This window comes from Delphinapterus leucas, chromosome 7 (genome assembly GCF_059928025.1).
Source record: "Delphinapterus leucas isolate spDelLeu-1000000601 "Yukka" chromosome 7, BTC_Dleu_Yukka2, whole genome shotgun sequence".
NCBI lineage: Eukaryota > Metazoa > Chordata > Mammalia > Artiodactyla > Monodontidae > Delphinapterus > Delphinapterus leucas.
The window spans coordinates 95,681,011-95,701,205 of NC_143135.1; the positions used below are offsets into that span (position 1 = coordinate 95,681,011).

The 20,195-nt window shown below is 38.8% G+C and overlaps 1 protein-coding gene across 3 annotated transcripts in view; it reads left to right on the forward strand.

Moving 5' to 3' along the window:
• CBL (Cbl proto-oncogene) overlaps window positions 1-20,195 on the forward strand; it is an 88,287-nt gene that overhangs the window by 49,392 nt on the left and 18,700 nt on the right. For all 3 annotated transcript variants that reach the window (XM_022560422.3, XM_089915690.1, XM_089915688.1), the window contains exons 3-12: window positions 2,466-2,612; window positions 4,430-4,586; window positions 5,410-5,531; window positions 5,869-6,006; window positions 7,296-7,383; window positions 8,202-8,333; window positions 8,547-8,750; window positions 15,302-15,433; window positions 15,520-15,900; window positions 17,644-17,738. In XM_022560422.3, coding sequence (XP_022416130.1) covers window positions 2,466-2,612; window positions 4,430-4,586; window positions 5,410-5,531; window positions 5,869-6,006; window positions 7,296-7,383; window positions 8,202-8,333; window positions 8,547-8,750; window positions 15,302-15,433; window positions 15,520-15,900; window positions 17,644-17,738 — 1,596 coding nt within the window. The remainder of the gene's footprint in view (window positions 1-2,465; window positions 2,613-4,429; window positions 4,587-5,409; window positions 5,532-5,868; window positions 6,007-7,295; window positions 7,384-8,201; window positions 8,334-8,546; window positions 8,751-15,301; window positions 15,434-15,519; window positions 15,901-17,643; window positions 17,739-20,195) is intronic.

Genomic DNA, 20,195 nt, shown 5'->3' on the forward strand with positions numbered 1-20,195 from the left:
TTCATGCTGGAGATTTCTCGCTGGATGATGCTCTACGGTCAGGTAGACCAGTTGAAGTTGAGAGCGATCAAATCGAGACATTAATTGAGAGCAATCAACATTATACCACACTGGAGAGAGCCGACATGCTCAAAATATCCAAATCAAGCGTTGAAAATCATTTGCACCAGCTTGGTTATGTGAATCGCTTTGATGTTTGGGTTCCAAATAAGTTAAGCGAAAAAAACCTTCTTGACCATATTTCCGCATGCAATTCTCTACTGAAACATAATGAAACATTCCATTTTTAAAACAAATTGTGACGGGCGATGAAAAGTGGATACTGTACAATAGTGTGGAACGGAAGAGATTGTGGGGCAAGCGAAATGAACCTCCACCAACCACACCAAAGGCCGGTCTTCGTCCAAAGAAGGTGATGTGTATATGGTGGGATTGGAAGGGAGTCCTCTATTATGAGCTCCTTCTGGAAAACCAAACGATTAATTCCAACGAGTACTGCTCCCAATTAGACCAACTGAAAGCGGCATTGGACAAAAAGCGTCCAGAATTAGTCAACAGAAAGCACATAATCTTCCATTAGGATAAGGCAAGACCGCATGTTTCTTTGATGACCAGGCAAAAACTGTTACAGCTTGGCTGGGAAGCTCTGATTCATCCGCCGTATTCACCAGACATTGCACCTTCGGATTTCCATTTATTTCGGTCTTTACGAAATTCTCTTAATGGAAAAATTTCAATTCCCTGAAAGACTGTAAAAGGCACCTAGAACAGTTCTTTGCTCAAAAAGATAAAAAGTTTTGGGAAGATGGAACTATGAAGTTACCTGAAAAATGGCAGAAGGTAGTGGAACAAAAGGGTGAATACGTTGTTCAATAAAGTTCTTGGTGAAAATGAAAAATGTGTCTTTTATTTTTACTTAAAAAACCGAAGGTACTTTTTGGCCCACCCAGTATTTTCTCTGATACACGTTTTTCTGCTATACTGTTTAGCATAGCTCTTTACACATAGTAGGTTCTCAACAGCTTAGCATATCCTAAGGGAATAATGGACTCTCTCCTGCTTATCTTTAAGGATTAACATTTGGCAAAATGTTATATAAATATTGAGTGCAGTCTGGTGTCCTGCAGAAGTCTTTGGGAAGTCATTGGGACTAAATTGTGCTTTGCAGATTTTCTATCATGTTATCTGTGATATATTCTCGATAGTTTCTATTTTTGTTTCCTCTTTGGTAAAATAGTAAAAGTCCTAACCAGCAATAATTGAAGGCTCTCAAAGTACCAGGAGGAAAACAGTTAATGGAGTTTAGGGATTGGATAAGTGCTTGTATTTTTTTATCTTACTTGAGCTATTTAGCATATGAATTATTTTAGACTGTCTTCAAAGAATATTAATTTTATCACTTTTGTAGGTGCTTTCAGAAATAGGAAACTAGAAAGAATATAACTTGATACAAGTGCAGGAAGACAAATATCAAAAAACTGAAGCTGATTTGTTGAAAAGCTGATTAGAAAGATTTCAGCAGTGTTTTGCAGAAAAGTTAGGGCTATAGAGACTTAGTGCAGCATTTTATCCAGGAAAGACAAAGATGGGACTAGTGGTGACCCTCCAGTATAGCATTAAAAGAGAAAAATCTATCTGTATTAAAGAGAATTTTTAGGCAATAAAATTGATCATGAATTGACTTGAAATTTCATAGTCCCCTTGTATGACAAAAATTGACTTTTTAAAAAATTAATTAATTTTATCTTTGGCTGTGTTGGGTCTTCATTGCTGTGCGCGGCGGGCTTTCTCTAGTTGGGGTGAGCAGGGGCTACTCTTCGTTGTGGTGCACGGGCTTCTCATTGCGGTGGCTTCTCTTTGTTGCAGAGCACGGGCTCTAGGTGCATGGGCTTCAGTAGTTGTGGCATGTCAGCTCAGTAGTTGTGGCACACGGGCTTAGTTGCTCTGTGGCATGTGGGATCTTCCCAGACCAGGGCTCGAACCCACGTCCCCCTGCATTGGCAGGTGGATTCTTAACCACTGCGCCACCAGGGAAGCCTTTATTTTTAATTTAGATGAGTTATGGTAATTTAAACATCCAGATTAGTTCATGCAAAGCAGGAAATGATATATTTTGCTTTCCTAACATTTCTTTTGTGAGTGAATGGCTATAGCAGTGTACAACTTCTGACACATATTTGTTGAGTCCTCTTTACCTGTCATCCTAAAAAAGTAAGTTTGTTCATGTAAGTTTGTGCTCAGTTATTAGATCTGATTAATTTAAGATCAAAAGTCTTAAAATAGATTCCTGTTAAATTTTTCTTATTTACCACAAAACATTGAACAGAGGGAAAGGAGTAGACCTAGTGAATGCAGCAGTCTTTCTTGCATTATAAATTACACACCTGGTGTAGTGAATTCAGCACATTTAAAATAAAAATAATTTTATGTGTTCATTTAATCATTGCACTTCTGATCATTTGTAGGCGAAACCTAACCAAACTGTCCCTGATCTTCAGCCACATGCTGGCAGAACTAAAAGGAATCTTTCCAAGTGGACTCTTTCAAGGAGACACATTTCGGATTACTAAAGCGGATGCTGCAGAATTTTGGAGAAAAGCTTTTGGGGAAAAGTAAGACTCAAAATAATGAATTTGAACTATGAAGCACTGAAGCTTGTGTTTTGGGTTTTTGTTTAGTTTTTTTATTGATGGAATATTTAAAACATGGGAAACAGAACAGTAATATGTGTGTACCTGCTTCCCAACCTCTTTTTGCTCTGATTATTTTTTTTAAAAGAAATAAACCTTTGCAGTTCCGTTGAAACCCACACTCTTTGATTGAATGCTCTTCTCTTTCTTTACTCATCCATTATACTGTTAATGGACATTTACATTTCAAACTATTTGCTATTGCAAAACAGTGCTGCAGAAAGCAAAATTGTATTTGTCTTCATATGCAAGAGTTTCTCAATAGTTACATACCTAGAAGTGGGATTGCTGAGTCAGGGGGTTTCACATCTGCTTTGCCAAATATTGCCTAATTGCTTTCCACAGTGGTTGTACCAGTTTATATTCCTATAAGTAGTGTACACATGTTCCAGTAGCTCTGCAATTTGACTAACACTGATGATATGAATTGGTATCATATTTTGCTTTATATTCCTAAATGACAAGGGAGCTTGAGCACCTTTTCACATTTGTCACCAATCAAGATTCTTATTCTGACCTTCCTATTCCTATTCCTGACTTGTCCATTTTCCTATTGAGTTGTTTGTCTTTTTCCTATTGTAAGATACTAACTCTTTGTTAGTCACTTACATTAGAGATATTTTCTCCTAGTCTACGGCTTGTCTTTCCACTTTGTTATATTGTCTTTTTGATGTTCAGAAGTCTTACGTTATATAGACAGATTTATGAGACAAGTTTATGTTTCTAAGTATTAATATAAATGTTCTTGAATATCCTCTGAAATTTCGGTTCAAAGAACTGAAAAGGTAGAAAACAATAAAATTTTTCAGTTGAATATACAGATCCTAATGTAAATCTCTCTTTAAATGCTTTCTTTCTTTTTAATTGAAATATAGTTGACGAACACTATTAAGTTAGTTTCAGGTATATACTACATATTGATTTGAAGTTTGTTAAACGCTTGATTTATTTTAAAAAATCATGTTTAAACATTAAATATAGAATAATTAGTGATTTTTAAAAACTTAATTGAAGAGAGTGGGAATGAGTTTAACTTTGTTCCTTTAACTTAATAACTAGCTACATTAGAAAAGAGTTTGAAACGCCACTTGTTCTCTTACTTTCAGGCAGGTGAATACATAAACTTTTCAAAGGCAATGAGATTTTATTTTATTTTTTAAGATCTTGAGAAATAGAAATCCCACAATATCTTTTGCTAGCCATATCTAGGGTTTAATCATTCTTATGTTAAATAATTTCTTCTTCATCTCTATCAGAACTCTGTTCTTCCTGTACCTTAAGCCTATATTCCTCTAGTGAAGTCCTTGATAGTGTGGGTTCCTCAAAAGAACACAGAGTGTTTTATGTGCTTTTAAAAAGTTAAACACAAGCTTTCAGTTAGTAAAGATCTGGACACAGATTACATCTGTTATACAAAAAGAATAATCTTATCTCTCTTTCCAATGCTTTTCTAATAGAACAAATGTCTGAAGAAAGATGAGAAAGGGAATGAACTTGTAGCATTCTGCCGAAGAAAAGTAGAAGAAGATGTCTCTATTATTAATTTATTCATTAGAAAGTTAAGAAATGTATCATTTATGCCCTTTCTGTTCTCAATGTAAAATATAGTTCAGCTTCTTTAAGAAAATTGAAATTGATATTGAGAGCTTAATGTGGCTCTCTTTTTTTTGAATGTAGCAATGCCTGAAATTATCTGTTATCTCACTCTGCCTTCTCTCCTACCCCCACTCTCATCCTAGGACAATAGTACCTTGGAAGAGCTTCAGACAGGCCCTTCATGAAGTACATCCCATCAGTTCTGGGCTGGAGGCCATGGCTCTGAAATCCACTATTGATCTGACCTGCAATGATTATATTTCAGTGTTTGAATTCGACATCTTTACACGACTCTTTCAGGTAGGATACTAAAACGTTGGCTAAACTAGTTATTGCTATTTTTCTGAAGAGAAACCTTTTTAAAAAATAACATTTGGACATTTGGGATTTTGCCTATTATGAAAATATTTTTATTAATTCTAGAAACTATAGCCAAAAAAAAAAGGTTAAAACTACTCTATTTTATATATACAAATTTTTTTTGTAAAAAGAATAACTATATAATCTGCTTTATTCCCCTCACATTTATAATCTTTCTCTATTATTAAATATTCTTCTTTGCATCATTTTAATGGTTGTAGAACATCCTAAAGATGGGTATAATATATTTAGTGAGTTCTGTTATTGAACATTTATGTATGTTTCCAGCTTTTTCTCCTATGGTATTGAAATTCTTGATTGTTAATATTGAGATGTATTGATGCGCCACAAAGAACTCACTTCTTTCTTTTTCTAAAAACAATGGGTGTATATGCCACCTTGTGTAAACCTTTATTTGAAACTTCTTACTTGCACATCTAGGCCTTGCCCTGTTTCTCTGTTTTTGTTTGTTGTTTAGCCTCACTGCTGTTGGTTAGAGCTGCTTGGAAATTTTCTGAATTTCATTTTGTATAGTTAAGTTTCTCCCTATAAGCATGTGTAATTTCCTTCCTAGCTTTTCAGAGTTCTTATTTCCCAAACATGTTTGTCTTCCCTTAAAGTAACAACATGATTGAAAATATGTGACACTAAATGGAGAATTTATAATTGAGAATTCAGGTTGTTTTTCCTTTTGTTCTTCATTGCTCTGAGGCTGGTTGTATGTCTTGAGCCAAATGGTCTGATTGATCTCTTGTTTCCTTAGCCCTGGTCTTCTTTGCTCAGGAACTGGAACAGTCTTGCTGTAACTCATCCTGGTTACATGGCTTTCCTGACATATGATGAAGTGAAAGCTCGGCTCCAGAAATTCATTCACAAACCTGGCAGGTCAGTGCAATGAAGCAAAGAGGTTTATTCACCTGAATTTTATTCTCCTGTGACCTTTGCTGAAATAGAGGAAACATGATCTTTTACTAGTTCCCCAGTGACCACATTTCTGCGGCAGGATTGATGTCTGTTTATCAGAGGAATTGACATATTCAGATACTATGATTTGATAAATGCTTTCAAGCCACTTAAGAATTGAGCTTATATGTCTTTTGATTTTGGTCTGAAGCCATTAAAGAATCTATTATTGATGGTCCTTTTGATTTTTGTCTCTGTCTTGTCTTTCCACCCTAATGCAAGTATGTATATTAAAGATTTTGTTTCTCTCTGTTCTCAGTTACATTTTCCGGCTGAGCTGTACTCGTCTGGGTCAGTGGGCTATTGGGTATGTCACTGCTGATGGGAACATTCTCCAGACAATCCCTCACAATAAACCTCTCTTCCAAGCGCTGATTGATGGCTTCAGGGAAGGCTTGTAAGTACATACTGTTTACCATCTGCTAGAGTCTAGGAACTTAGGGGCTGTAAAACTGCATCATTAATGACTTTATTCCAGGTTTCTTCTACAGATAAAGATTCAGGACACATACTGACAGGTTATATTGTTTGGATTTTCAGGTTCAGTAGGACTTTGGTTTTTATTTTGGAAGGATTCCTTGAGTGAAATTATTTTTCTCTACTACTTCACTTGTTACCCTGAGTAAATTTTATCTTTCTTTTTTTCTAAATGTTAATTTATTTTCAAATCTATACTAGATTTTAAAATATACCAATTAGCAGAAAACGTTACCTGTTATTTGACTAGCCAACATTAGAATGATTAGATGTTCCTGATGGCAGCACGCTCAGTGGCCTTCATCAGCCTTCATCCTAACTTCGTTTTGATTCAGCAGCATTTCTTCAGGCTATGGGCTTTAGTAACCTCTGCTAATATTTATGACTAAGTTCTTATTTATTCCAGAATTGCTATTTCTTTTGGAATTCAAATTGATTATCAGTTGGTAAGCACTAAAAATACTAACAGTTGACCAGGTATCAGAAAACGACTTGTGTTTTAAAGTGATGAGGAAAATCCATTTTCCATTATGCATCGTCTTCTACAGTAACACTGGAGCTGGAAGGGGCACTTCCCCAAACGTCAGAGCAGTTTGATGCCAGAAACTTCCTGGTAGTTGATCTCGGTGGCTTAATTTGCTTCTTGTTACATTTCTTTTAAATTAACAGACTTCTCTGGTGGTCCAGTCTTTAAATTAGTGTCTCTCTGTGTTAAATCTGTAAACAAAGGTATTTCAGGTCTTTGGTCAAAGCAAATGTCATTTAAATTAAGAATTTACACTTTGTGGCCATCCACAGATTAAAATAAGAGTTGGTAAACTGCGGCCCACAGACTAGGTGTTTTGGTACAGCCTGCATCTGAGATAGTTTTTCCTTTTTAAAGTGTTGTTAAAAAAACAACCAAAGAAGAATATGTGGCACAGACTTATGCGGCTCGCACAGCCTGAAATATTTACTCTCTGGTACTTTACAAAAAAGTTTGTCAACCCCTTGATTAAAATAGAGAAAGAATATCAGTGTTTGGAGAGTATCTTCTTGGAACTGATCTGTGTTATTTAATTTTTTTGAAGTACTAGTAAAATTTATCTTTGCACTTATGCAAAATTGCCCTTTTAGAATGAGAGAATTCCTAGATAACATTTGTCTGTATTAGTAAGCAGTGATAAATTGGCTTCAGTAGAACCCCAAGATTGGTTACTCTTTTTATAGCTATTTGTTTCCTGATGGACGGAATCAGAATCCAGACCTGACAGGCTTATGTGAACCAACTCCCCAAGACCACATCAAAGTGACCCAGGTGAACTTTGTTTTAAATTATAACCATATTACCAGAGCCAAGCTTTTGTATAATACTTTACAGAACTGACAATAGAATTATATTAAGTGATTGGAACACGTAAATTTTAAACCATTGACTAGATTAGTGAATTTAGGTGTGTGTGGCTTCTTTTCCTTTTTTAAATAAATTTATTTATTTTAATTTTTTTTGGCTGCGTTGGGTCTTTGTTGCAGCGAGTGGGGGCTACTCCTCGTTGCTGTGCGCGGGCTTCTCATTGCAGTGGCTTCTCTTGGTTGCAGAGCACGGGCTGTAGGCATGCGGGCTTCAGTAGTTGTGGCTTGCTGACTCTAGAGCATAGGCTCAGTAGTTGTGGCGCACGGGCTTAGTTGCTCCACGGCATGTGGGATTTTCCCGGGCCAGGGCTCGAACCTGTGTCCCCTGCATTGGCAGGCAGATTCTTAACCACTGCGAGACCAGGAAAGTCCTGTGTGGTTTCTTTTTAAACTGTGCTTCTTAAAATAGGGCCAAAGGACTTCTCTGGTGGTCCAGTGGTTAAGACTCCTTGCTTCCATTGTAGGGGGCACAGATTCGATCCCTGGTCTGGGAACTAAGATCCCACATGCTGCAGGGTGCGGCCAAAAAAAAAAAAAAAAAGGAACAAGACTAGGTGCTTTCTGTTTTAATTGAACACTGTTGTGACACTTTCATACAAGCAAAATTAGTATTAAAAGTAACAGTTTTCAATTTTCCTGTTTTTAGCATTTACAGTTGCAGTCATTCATTCAACAAATATTTGCAATAGGCTGAATAATCTCTTAATTTCTTTTTAATCAAAGGAACAATATGAATTATACTGTGAGATGGGCTCCACATTCCAACTGTGTAAAATATGTGCTGAAAATGATAAAGATGTAAAGATTGAGCCCTGTGGACACCTCATGTGCACATCCTGTCTAACATCCTGGCAGGTATGGATCCAAGCCATGCTTTTTTCTCAGCTAAGTAATGACAATGAAGAATTGGGGATTATATATCCTTTACGGATATAAAGAATGGCCTGGTTTGTGGGGTAGGTTCTAAACTTTTGATTCTTTTTTCGTTTCTAGGAAATGTATTTTTAGTGGACGAATATTTTAAGAACTTTCAGATGTGTCTGTTACCATCTCCTGTTTCCTTTGCAGGAATCAGAAGGCCAGGGCTGTCCCTTCTGCCGATGTGAAATTAAAGGTACTGAGCCCATTGTGGTCGATCCCTTTGATCCTAGAGGAAGTGGCAGCCTGCTGAGGCAAGGAGCAGAGGGAGCTCCCTCCCCAAATTACGAGGATGATGACGATGAACGAGCTGATGATCCTCTCTTCATGATGAAGGAATTGGCTGGTGCCAAGGTAAGCTTCAGTTTAAGAGACTGTGGCAAAATCCATTATCAGTTGTGTCCTAAAGCAATAGAGCACGTAATGACATCCAAAATACAAGGAGTAACAATAGCTAATATTTATTGAACGTTTACTGTGTGAGAAAAAATGATGCTAAGTACTTTACTTATTTTAACTCATAATCTTATACTGATAACATATTCATGTAACCCTATGAGTAGATATTACTGTTATCCTCATTTAGCAGCGGGAGAAACCAAGGCACAGTGAGGTTAAGGAATTTGCTGAAGGTCACACAGCTAGTAAGTCGAACCAGAATCTGTGGCCAGACATTCCGGCTTCAAGGCCCATGGTCTTATTGTCTGTATACTAGAACTGGGCTCTATTCAGATAGCTTGGTAGAGAAAATGAGGGGTGAGTAAAAGAATTGGACCCATTTTGCTACTGTGAACAGACTATTTTCTCCTTGTCTATTTTTCTAACGGAGTCTTGGCATTGGAAAGTTAGGTTTGGGCGGGAGAAATCAGGCACCGTTAACAACCAAATAAATGGCAACTACAGTGATTGGAGGGTAATAGGAGGTACCATACAGAAACTAAAACTAGAAAGGTCCTAGTAAAGATGGGAAAGATAAAGGCTAAGAAAGTATGTGAACAAGTTCTGTTACGTCAGTGGTAGGGTAAAACAGGGATTTATTCACTAATTAGAAGTAAGGCAGTCATTGAAGATTTTAATAAATATAGGGCAAACAGAGGTTCTAATATGTTGTCAGTTCTCTAGTTTGGACTGTTATAACTTCATAGGAGGCATTTTTTTGTACAAAAGAAGCTTTCTTTTATACCAGCACCTGACTGCCTGGCACATAGTAGGTGCTCAATAAATATTGAAAGGATGGATTCCATCTCTTAAGTGATTGTATCCAGTGTATCTTTTCCTTTCTGTCCTCAGTGTCACTGCCTTATTTCAGGCTCTTACAGTCATCTGTTCGCCCCGCTTCCAGAGTCATTGATCTACAGCACATACCTTGACTACCTTATTCCTTTGCCTCACACTCTTTAATGACTTTTCATTACTTAATGGATTAATAAGTCCATTCTCTTTTCTAGGTAGTTTGCCCTGGTAATCCTTTCCACTTTGTATTTTGTAATCCAGCAAGACTGAACCACTAAAAATTTCTCCGTGCTTTTGTCTTGATAGTTTCTATGTAATTTAGCTCAGTTTTCATTTCCTAGGAAACCTTTCCATACTCTACCCTGTTTCCCCCATGCCCAAGACCCACAAATAATCTAGGTCTGGCCAAGTGTTTCTGGGATGCTATGAATATGTCTGCCATAGAACTTATCACCTTGTAATATTATATTAAAAGTATTTCCTGGGAGTTCCCTGGCTGTCCAGTGGTTAGGGCTCCACGCTTCTGCTGCAGGGGGCACCTGTTCAATCCCTTGCCGGGGAACTAAGATCCTGCATGCCACGTGGTGTGGCCAAAAAAAAACCAAAAGAAAGTATCCGCAGGGGATTGGGTCCTGGAGTCCCAGCAGATAAAAAAATCTGCAGATGCCCAAGTCCCTTATGTAAAGTGGCACAGTGCAATGTATACCGTCGGCCTTCCTTACTCACGTGGGTTTGGCAGAATTCAGTTCCTTGCCAGTCGTAGAATTAAGATCCCCGTTTCCTTGCTGGTTGTCAGCTGACGGTATTTTTTAGGGGCCAGCTACATTCTTTGGCTCCTGGACTCCTTTCCTCCTCCTTCAGTCATGAAGGTTCTCAACTTTTAAGGACTCATGTGATTAGATTGGGCCCACTTGGATAATCCAGGATAATTCCCCTATCTCAAGATCTGTACCCTTAATCACATCAGCAAGGTTCCTTTTGCCAAGTAAGATAACAGAGTCGCAGATTCTGGGTTTTAGGGCATGAACATCTTCCTGTGGGAGAGGGGACCGTGATCATTATTCTGTCTACTACAGTCCATATAACAGAATGCTCTGCAGAGTGAACTCAGTTTACATATACTTAAGTGGAAAGCTGTCAATGTGTATTAAATTAAAAAAACAACTGTATATTATATATAATATCACCTTATTTCTGTTAAAATTATTTAGTTACAAAAGAATTATTTTAACATGCATGGGGGGAGAATTGGATGACTACACATCACATTACTATTATTTCTGAGGCTACAGGATCAGAGGACTTTCATTTTATGGTATGTTTGAATTTTTCACAGTTAACACATATTACTTTTGCAAGCTGTTTGTTGTGCTAGTTAAGTAGCTCTCTTGAGTGCTATATGGGATAAGAAACCTAAGACAAAGGCCCAAAAGGAGATAGTAGTTTTATTTGGGAAGAGAATATATATACAGGTGAAACACTATTTAATACAAGCCAGACAGTGCACATTATTCTAAATTGTTGGGTACACAGTCTAAGTGCTGTAGGACTTTAGAGGAAAGAAGAAAATTAACAGTTTTTTCTGTAGCTAATATATATAAATGAGATTAAACTTACTCATTTAAATAAAAGTGATAAATGCATACTGTAGGGCTTCCCTGGTGGCGCAGTGGTTGGGAGTCCGCCTGCCGATGCAGGGGACGCGGGTTCGTGCCCTGGTCCAGGAGGATCCCACATGCCGTGGAGCAGCTGGGCCCATGGGCCATGGCTGCTGAGCCTGCGTGTCCGGAGCCTGTGCTCCGCAGCGGGACAGGCCACAGCAGTGGGAGGCCCGCGTACCACAAATAAATAAATGCATACTGTCAAAATTCAAGTAGAAAAACAAACAGCTTCATATTTTATTTTGCACTTGGCTATTCTGTAATTCATTTAGTCTCTTCTTAATGGACATTCCTGTTGTTTCCAGGCTTACACATATGGACATTCTTTTGCAAGTCTGTCTGTAGGGTAAATTTCTAATAGTGGAATTGCTAGATTAGAGTATGTCCATTTAAACTCTTTGAGAGAGGAGAGGGATATAATTAGTGGTGGGACACATGGGAATTTCAGAAAGCCATGGTGTTTCATTTCTTAGCTGAATGGTAGGTTCTACGTGGGTGTTTCATCTTTTGTTATTCTTTGTACCTTATAGTTCATTATCTACTTTGTATGAATAAAATACTGGAATAAAAATATCTTAACTTTTTTTGGATAGACATTAAAATTTGTTCCCAATTTTTTGTCCTAAAGTCACTCCCAAAGTATATGAGACTATGAGAGTGTCTGTTTCGTCATATCCTAGTAGCTTGTTGTTGCTTTTTGCTGTTTGTTTCGTTTTGATTTTTTTGTTTTTAATTATTTTTGGCTGCATCGGGTCTTCCTTGCAGTGCACAGACTTTCTCTAGTTGCGGCGAGTGGGGGCTACTCTTTGTTGCGGTGCGCGGGCTTCTCATTGCGGTGGCTTCTCTTGCTGCAGAGCATGGGCTCTAAGCACACGGGCTTCAGTAGTTGCAGCACGTGGGCTCAGTAGTTGTGGCTCGTGGGCTCTAGAGCACAGGCTCAGTAGTTGTGCACACAGGCTTAGTTGCTCCGCGGCATGTGGGATCTTCCCGGACCAGGGCTCAAACCCGTGTCCCCTACATTGGCAGGCGGATTCTTTTTTTTTTTTTGCAGCACGCAGGCCTCTCACTGTTGTGGCCTCTCCCGTTGCGGAGCACAGGCTCCGGAAGCGCAGGCTCAGCGGCCATGGCTCATGGGCCCAGCCGCTCCGTGGCATGTGGGATCTTCCCGGACTGGGGCACGAACCCGTGTCCCCTGCATCGGCAGGCGGACTCTCAACCACTGCGCCACCAGGGAAGCCCTGGTAGGCGGATTCTTAACCACTGTGCCACCAGGCAAGTCCCTGATTTGTTTTTAAAATAGTGAATCTACTTTTTAAAAAATTCCATGTGATCAGTGCACTTGGATTTTTTTTTTTTTTTAAGTTTAAAAGAATTGCTAAAAGGCTTACAGAAATGTCAGTTCCCTGCTTCTACCCCCTCTAACTCCTGTGTCCCATTCAGATTTTTCGGTTCTTAAAGCTGTTCCTTAACCATATACTATACTGCTTTCTCTTGATTCTGCAATATTAGTCATCTGTTTAGAAAAGGATTTAAATGTCTTATCTCCCTCCTTCCTACTCCCTATCTTCCGACTATAGTTAATTTGAATGTTTTTTGGTTCTGTCAGTATTCAGTGTTTAAGTGATTTTTGCTCCCTTTTGTATCAAGTAATATACTATAATGTGTTGATAATTACTTTTGCTTTCTTTTACAACCTTCTGCTTTTCTGAAATAATTGATTTGCTTTTATTTCCTTAGTGTTCAGTTTGTACCTGTCACTACCACGTCTTACCAAACATCCTCTTGATATGATTTTCTGTGGAGTAAATTCTATTAGCATATTAATATAGTAGGTATTATGTAATATAGTATACTAATATATGGGAGTCTGCCATGTTTTGGCTCCAGTCTGGACTGGTTTTTCGCTGGGTGTGCTGCATTCCATGTCACCCTGAGGTGTCTCCCCTCACCATCATCGTGGGACTTCATTGCCTCTTCTTTGTGTTGGAGTGCCTATTTCTTAACTCCCATGTTTTTATGTTTCTTGCTTTAACTTCCTTGTTTAGGTGGAGTATGCTCTCAAAATAACTTCCTGTGAAAAGGTGAGAGGTGAAATTTTTGAGACGTTTGATATCTTAAAATGTCTCTATTCAACCCTCAAACTGACTAGGTACAGAATTCTAGGTTGAAAAAAAAATTTAGCTCTATGAATTGTTACAGCCTCAGTGACTTCTAGTTTCTAGTGTATTTTTTCTCTTTAGTACCGCCTTTCCCTCTATCCTCAGAAGCCTTTAGGATATTTTCCTTATCCTTGATTCCCTGAAAATTTAAGTGTTTTGTTGGTTGGTTGATTGGTTATTAGTTTTCTTTTCTTTCTTTGGGCTAGCTATGCAGTGAACGCTTTCTATATGGATATTTATGTCCCTTAGGTCTTAGAAATATTCTTGTATTATTTCTTTGATAATTTCGTCCCCGTATGTGCTTTTATCCTTTTCTGGAACTTTGTTGTATGTTGAGATAAAAGAACATCTCATGGGTCGGTTATGATATTGAAACATGAATTGAAGAATATGATTAACTCAATCCTCTGCCCTTTAGGAATGAGAAGGAGGGATGGATGGTGGGCGGGATCAAAATAGGCAGAGAGGGCCTTCCAAATTGAGAAACAACTTGAACAAAGTTAGGGAGGTAGGAATTCCAACACAGGGCATTATGGAAAATGCTGTTGGTTAGGGAGACCAAATTAGACTTGAGAAAGCGAGGCAGGAAAGTGACATTTTGTGACATGGGAAAGTGGAAGTTACTGATGGATGGGTTTTGAACTAGTGAGTATTTAAGGATGGTTAAGCTGGTAATGGTGAGCAAAATGATTTGGTGAGATAAGAATCTAGAAGTTGGGAGAACCACTGGAAGGGGGTTTTAATAAATCAGGTCTGAGGCTGGTAAGTAGAATGAAAAGGAAGATATAGATATGGGATTATTTTATGGGAAAATCAACAAGATACAGTGACTAGATATTGATGATGAAGTGAGAGTTAGTTTGACTGATAACTTTTCACTTCCTTAACCCTTGAGGTGTTCAGCTGCTCATGCTGCACTGACATGGAGCCCGTTCTCTGAAGCATGAGTAAAAGCACGTAGCTGATGATGCAGGCTTTTTTCCCCTCATTCACCTCCCAGCATTAATGATGGGACTCAGTATGGGGATGGTTGTTTCTCTGTCACCTTACATGAGTGCTTGTAATACATATTTGCCTATTTTCCATCTGTTTTGCTTCTAGGGAATGCAAATGTGAATTAGTGTTTTGTATAAATTCTTGTATATCTCTTGACAGCTTACTTGGACGAGCTTATCAGCTACCCATCACCCTGCTGTAGGCAGGGAAATGGAAAAGGTTATACATTTATTTGTTTCTTTTGATTTGACACCTCGGTTTTTAGAATACAAATTGACAAAAAAATTATCCCTTTTAATTACTGAATTGAAATAGCATTTCTTTGGAAGAACGAAAGATGCTTTTTAGTAATACCATTGATCATTTTCTCTTAAAAATCTCTTTTCTTTTAATCACAATAACCCATGGAGAATTTATTAACTTTGATTTCTTTCCTCATTCTGCCCCTTAATCATTATTTTCCTAGGTGATTTGTTGAGAGGTTAATGTATGCCCCTTTCTTTAATATGGTTTTCTGTTTTTAATCTTGGAAAGATTTTTTCTTTTTCTGAAGAGGAAAATATGGGAAATAGTAAAGTTTTCTAAAATTATAAGCTAGGAAGCTTTTCATGTAGCACAGCCTTTTCTAGATATTACATTTTGCCTGTAGCTTGCATCTGCATGGTATTTCCGTGATTGAGAGCGCCCTCTTCTGGTGACATAGAAATAATTCAGGAAGCGCTACCTTAAGCCAAAGTCAGGCTCATTGGTATATTCTGTGTTCATGTAGTACTTGTTGTGTACATCTTTCAGAGGAGTTGAGAGATGCCATTCCTCCAGACAAGAATAACCTATTAGGAAATTTTTTTTGTGTTAGGTGGAACGACCTCCTTCTCCATTCTCCATGGCCCCACAAGCTTCCCTTCCCCCAGTGCCACCACGGCTTGACCTTCTACAACAGCGAATATCTATTCCTTCAAGTGCTTCTGGTCTTGGAACTGCTTCTAAGGTAAAGCATTATCCATTTCTACATTTTCTGATTCTTTGTTGTGTATTAGTGGGGTTTGATTGATTGCTTCCATCATGCTTCCACAGGCTCCTTCTGGCTCCCTTCATAAGGACAAACCATTACCAATACCTCCCACTCTTCGAGATCTTCCACCACCACCCCCTCCAGACCGGCCATATTCTGGTGGAGCAGAAACACGGCCTCAGAGACGCCCCTTGCCCTGTACACCAGGCGACTGTCCGTCCAGAGACAAACTGCCCCCTGTCCCCTCTGGCCGCGCTGGAGAAGCATCATGGCTGCCTCGGCCAATCCCCAAAGTACCAGTAGCTGCGCCAAACCCTAGTGACCCCTGGACAGGGAGAGAATTAACCAACCGGCACTCACTTCCATTTTCCTTGCCCTCACAAATGGAACCCAGAACCGATGTGCCTAGGCTTGGAAGCACATTCAGTCTGGATACCTCCATGGTGAGTCCTGATTTTGAAATTATTTACCTTAATAACAAACATTCGTGGATGACATTGAATGGGTCAGTTCTGTGGTATGTTTTGTACAGGATTCAAGGATAATACTAATCCCTACCCTCAAGAAGTGTATGTTAATATGTTTGTTAATGCAATAAACGTGTTTCTGGGTGTGTATGCCATGAGTAGTATAAATAGAAAACAGTTCAGTTTTAAAGAAAGGAGAGATTATTTCTAGATAGAGCAATCATGAGGGCTTATGGAAAGAGTGGCATCTGAATTTGAAGTATTCTTTCCAAAGTGGATACAGTTTTAAAATAGACCTACAATGACAGAAATGCTCAAGATGTATTGTGGGATAAGAAGTAGTTTAATTTGAGAAAAACAGAAATTTTGGATATCAGAGTAGGAAAAGGGGCTAGAAAGGAGCATTACTGCTAGATTAGAGCACTTTGTATACCCCCTCCCAAAAGAATTGGAATTTATTTGGTACAAATGAAGAGGACGTGAAGATTAAATTAGTGTTGTGACGTGACCAAAATGATGGTTTAAAGAGAGGAATCTAGGAATAGTATGCAGGATGGATTGGAAAGAGAATAGATTGAAAAAAGGGAGGTTAGCAGTCCATTGGATAAGCATGAGATAATGGGTCCAGAACGGGGGGTGGGAGAGGTATATTCCTTCTTTTGTTGGTTCGTTTATGCACTGAGCAAAAAAGTTTGCCCTCACAAAGTTAACATTCCACTGGAGGAAAGATGGAAAACGAACAAGATACGTTACAAAACATGTAAGATAGTGGATGCCGACGAATGCTGTGGAGAAAAATAGGGTAAAAACAGGGAGGGTATAGGGAAAGTTGGGATGGGGCAGGTACATGTAGGGATGGGGTACAATTCTGAGCAAAGACCTGGAGTAGTGTGGGGAGTGACCTGGAGCAACGGGGGATGAGGGAAAAGCAAGTGAGTTTGGGAGAGTCTATTTGAGGAATAACAAAGGGATCTCATATAGCAGGTACTGGGTAAACAAGGGGAAGAATCCTGGTCTAGGAGCAGGAGGGGGAGCTGGTTTAGGTCGAGACTTTAGGGAGCATGAAACAAAGACCCAGAAAGGCTTGAAAGCAGTCAGTGGGTGGAAAAAAGGATGAAAAATCGCATACACACACATATACACATGCACACACCCCAGAGGTTTTGAACCTGGCTAACTAGCGACAGACATGTTGAATTTGAGATGAGCCATTGAAGGAAGAATTGTCCAGTAGGTAGTTAGAAATCCAAGAAAAAGATGGAATTGGAGGGTGAAGTTAAGAAATCCTGTGGTCCTTAAATGAACTATGTATTTCTTCGTTGAAAGGGAAAGGGGAGGGTAACTTAGCATTTAAGTGGCATTTATGTGATAGGCAGTCTAATTAGTGAGAGTGGATTAGGTTTGACTTTCTGGTGGCATCAAAGATGTATAGATTTTTTAAGCTAGAATGGTATTTGTGCAGACAGCCAGTTTCCTCAAATCTTTCTAGAATTAAAACAAACAAAAAAAACCCATTTCCTAGAACTGTCTCCCTAACCCTTACATTTGAACTTTCAACTATACTTTTGTCACACATAATACTCCTTAAGCATGGCATTGGGGGAGAGGTCTGTGTCTGTATGATTGTTCTTGTTATTTTGAATAGATTAAATAAGTAAGAGGAGATACTTAGCTGTATTAAGAAGGTTCTTTTTTTTTTTTTAACACTTTTCTTTCCAGAATACGAATAGCAGCCCGTTAGCAGGTCCAGAGTGTGAGCATCCCAAAATCAAACCTTCTGCATCTGCCAATGCCATTTATTCTCTGGCTGCCAGGTAAGTTTACTAAAATTATATTTCATACAGTAGAGTTGATACTTTTAAACAACTTATTTATAGAAAATTTAGAAAACCCAGAAGAGTATAAAGAAGAAAATTAAAATTGACCTGTATTTCCATTATGTAAAAATTATCATGTTTTGGACTGTTTCTTTCCATTATTTTCTCTGTGTATATGTACATAGATCAGTCTTGCTGGGGCTCATCAATTTTATTAATCTTTTCAAAGAAGCAATTTTTGTTGGGTTTTGTTTTTTAAATATTAATTTATTTGGCTGCACTGGGTCTTAGTTGCAGCACATGGGATTTAGTTCCCTGACCAGGGATTGAACCCGGGCCTCCAGCATTGGAAGCATGGAGTCTTAACCCCTGGACCACCAGGGAGGTCCCTAAAAGAAATTTTTAAAAAAGCCAACCGGGACACTTTCACGGTGTGGCCAAAAACAAAATACAGCTAAAAGGTCGGCAGCAATCATTTGACCATATTTGTGAGGATTTGTTGATACTTCTAGGCTTTCCACTCTATTCCATCAGTCTATATGTCTGTCTTTATGCCAACACCACACTCTTTTTTTTTTTAATTTATTTTATTTAATTTATTTATTTCTGGCTGCATTGGGTCTTCGTTGCTGCGTGCAGGCTTTCTCTAGTTGCTGCGAGTGGGGGCTATTCTTCGTTGTGGGGCGCGGGCTCCTCATTGCGGTGGCTTCTCTTGTTGTGGAGCTCGGGCTGTAGGCGCGTGGGCTTCAGTAGTTGCGGCTCACGGGCTCTAGAGCGCAGGCTCAGTAGTTGTGGCGCACGGGCTTAGTTGCTCCGCGGCATGTGGGATCTTCCCAGACCAGGGCTCAAACCCATGTCCCCTGCATTGGCAGGCGATACTTAACCACTGCACCACCAGGGAAGTCCCTGGACCATTTTTAAAGTCTATTGAATTTGTTACAATATTGCTTCTGTTTTATGTTTTGGGGTTTTTTTTTTGGCCGTGAGGCATGTGGGATCTTAGCTCCCTAACCAGGGATTGAACCCACACCCACTGCATTAGAAGGCAGAGTCTTACCTACTGGACTGCCAGGGAAGTCTGGAGTTTTTCTATTTGTGCAAAAAATGTCACTGGGATTTTGATAGGGAATTGCATTTAATATGTAGGTCACTTTGGGTAGTACTAACATCTTAACAATATTAAGTCTTCCAATCTATGAACATGGAATGTGTTTCTGTTTATTTGTCTTCTTTAATCTCTTTCAGTGGTGTTTTGTAATTTTTTTAAAAAATTTATTTATTTTACTTATTTATTTTTGGCTGCACTGGGTCTTTGTTGCTGCACACGGGCTTTCTCTAGTTGCGGCGAGCGAGGGCTACTCTTCGTTGCGGTGCACGGGCTTCTTATTGCGGTGGCTTCTTTGGTTGCGGAGCACCGGCTCTAGGCGCACAGGCTTCAGTAGTTGTGGCACGTTGGCTCAGAAGTTGTGGATCACAGGCTCTAGAGCACAGGCTCAGTAGTTGTGGCCCACGGGCTTAGTTGCTCCGCAGCATGTGGGATCTTCCCAGACCAGGGCTCGAACCCGTGTCCCCTGCATTGGCAGGCGGATTCTTAACCACTGCGCCACCAAGGAAGCCCTGTAATTTTTATTTTACAAGTCTTTCACCTCTTTGGTTAAGTTAATTCCTAAGTATTTTCTTCTTTTTGATGCCATTACGAATGGAATTGTTTCTGAAATTTCGTTTCCAAGTTGTTTATTGTTCATGTATAGAAATGCAACTGATTTTTGTGTGTTGACTTTGTATCCTGCTACCTCGCTGAGTTGATTTATTAGTTCTAACAGCTTTTTTGTTGAGTCTTTAGGGTATTCTACATATAAGATCACATCATCTGAAAAAACGGAGATAATTTTACTTCTTCCTTTCCAATTTGGATGCCTTTTATTTCTTTTTCTTGCGTAATTGATTTGGCTAGAACTTCCAGTACTATGCTGAACAGAAATGGTTAAAGTGGGCATCCTTGCCTTGTTTCTGATCTTACACGAAAAGCTTTCAGTCTTTCACCATTGAGTATGGTGTTGGCTATGGGTTTTTCATATATGGCTTTTACTATGTTGAGGTACATTCCTTCTGTCTATTTTGTTGAGTATTTTTATCGTAAAAGGGTGTTAAGTTTTTTCAGATGCTTTTTCTGCATCAATGAGATGATCATGTGGTATTTTTTTCTTTGTTGATGTGGTGTATTATATTGATCAATTTTCATATATTTAACCATTCTTGTATTCTAGGTATAAATCCCACTTGGTAATTCATTGTATATAAACTTTTTAATATGCTGCTGAATTCTTTTTGCTAGCATTCTGTTGAGGACTTTTGCATCAGTGTTCATAAGGGATATTGGTCTGTAGTTTTCTTTTCTTGGAATGTCTTTGTCTGGCTTTGTATCATGGTTATGCTGGCCTCATGGAATGGGTT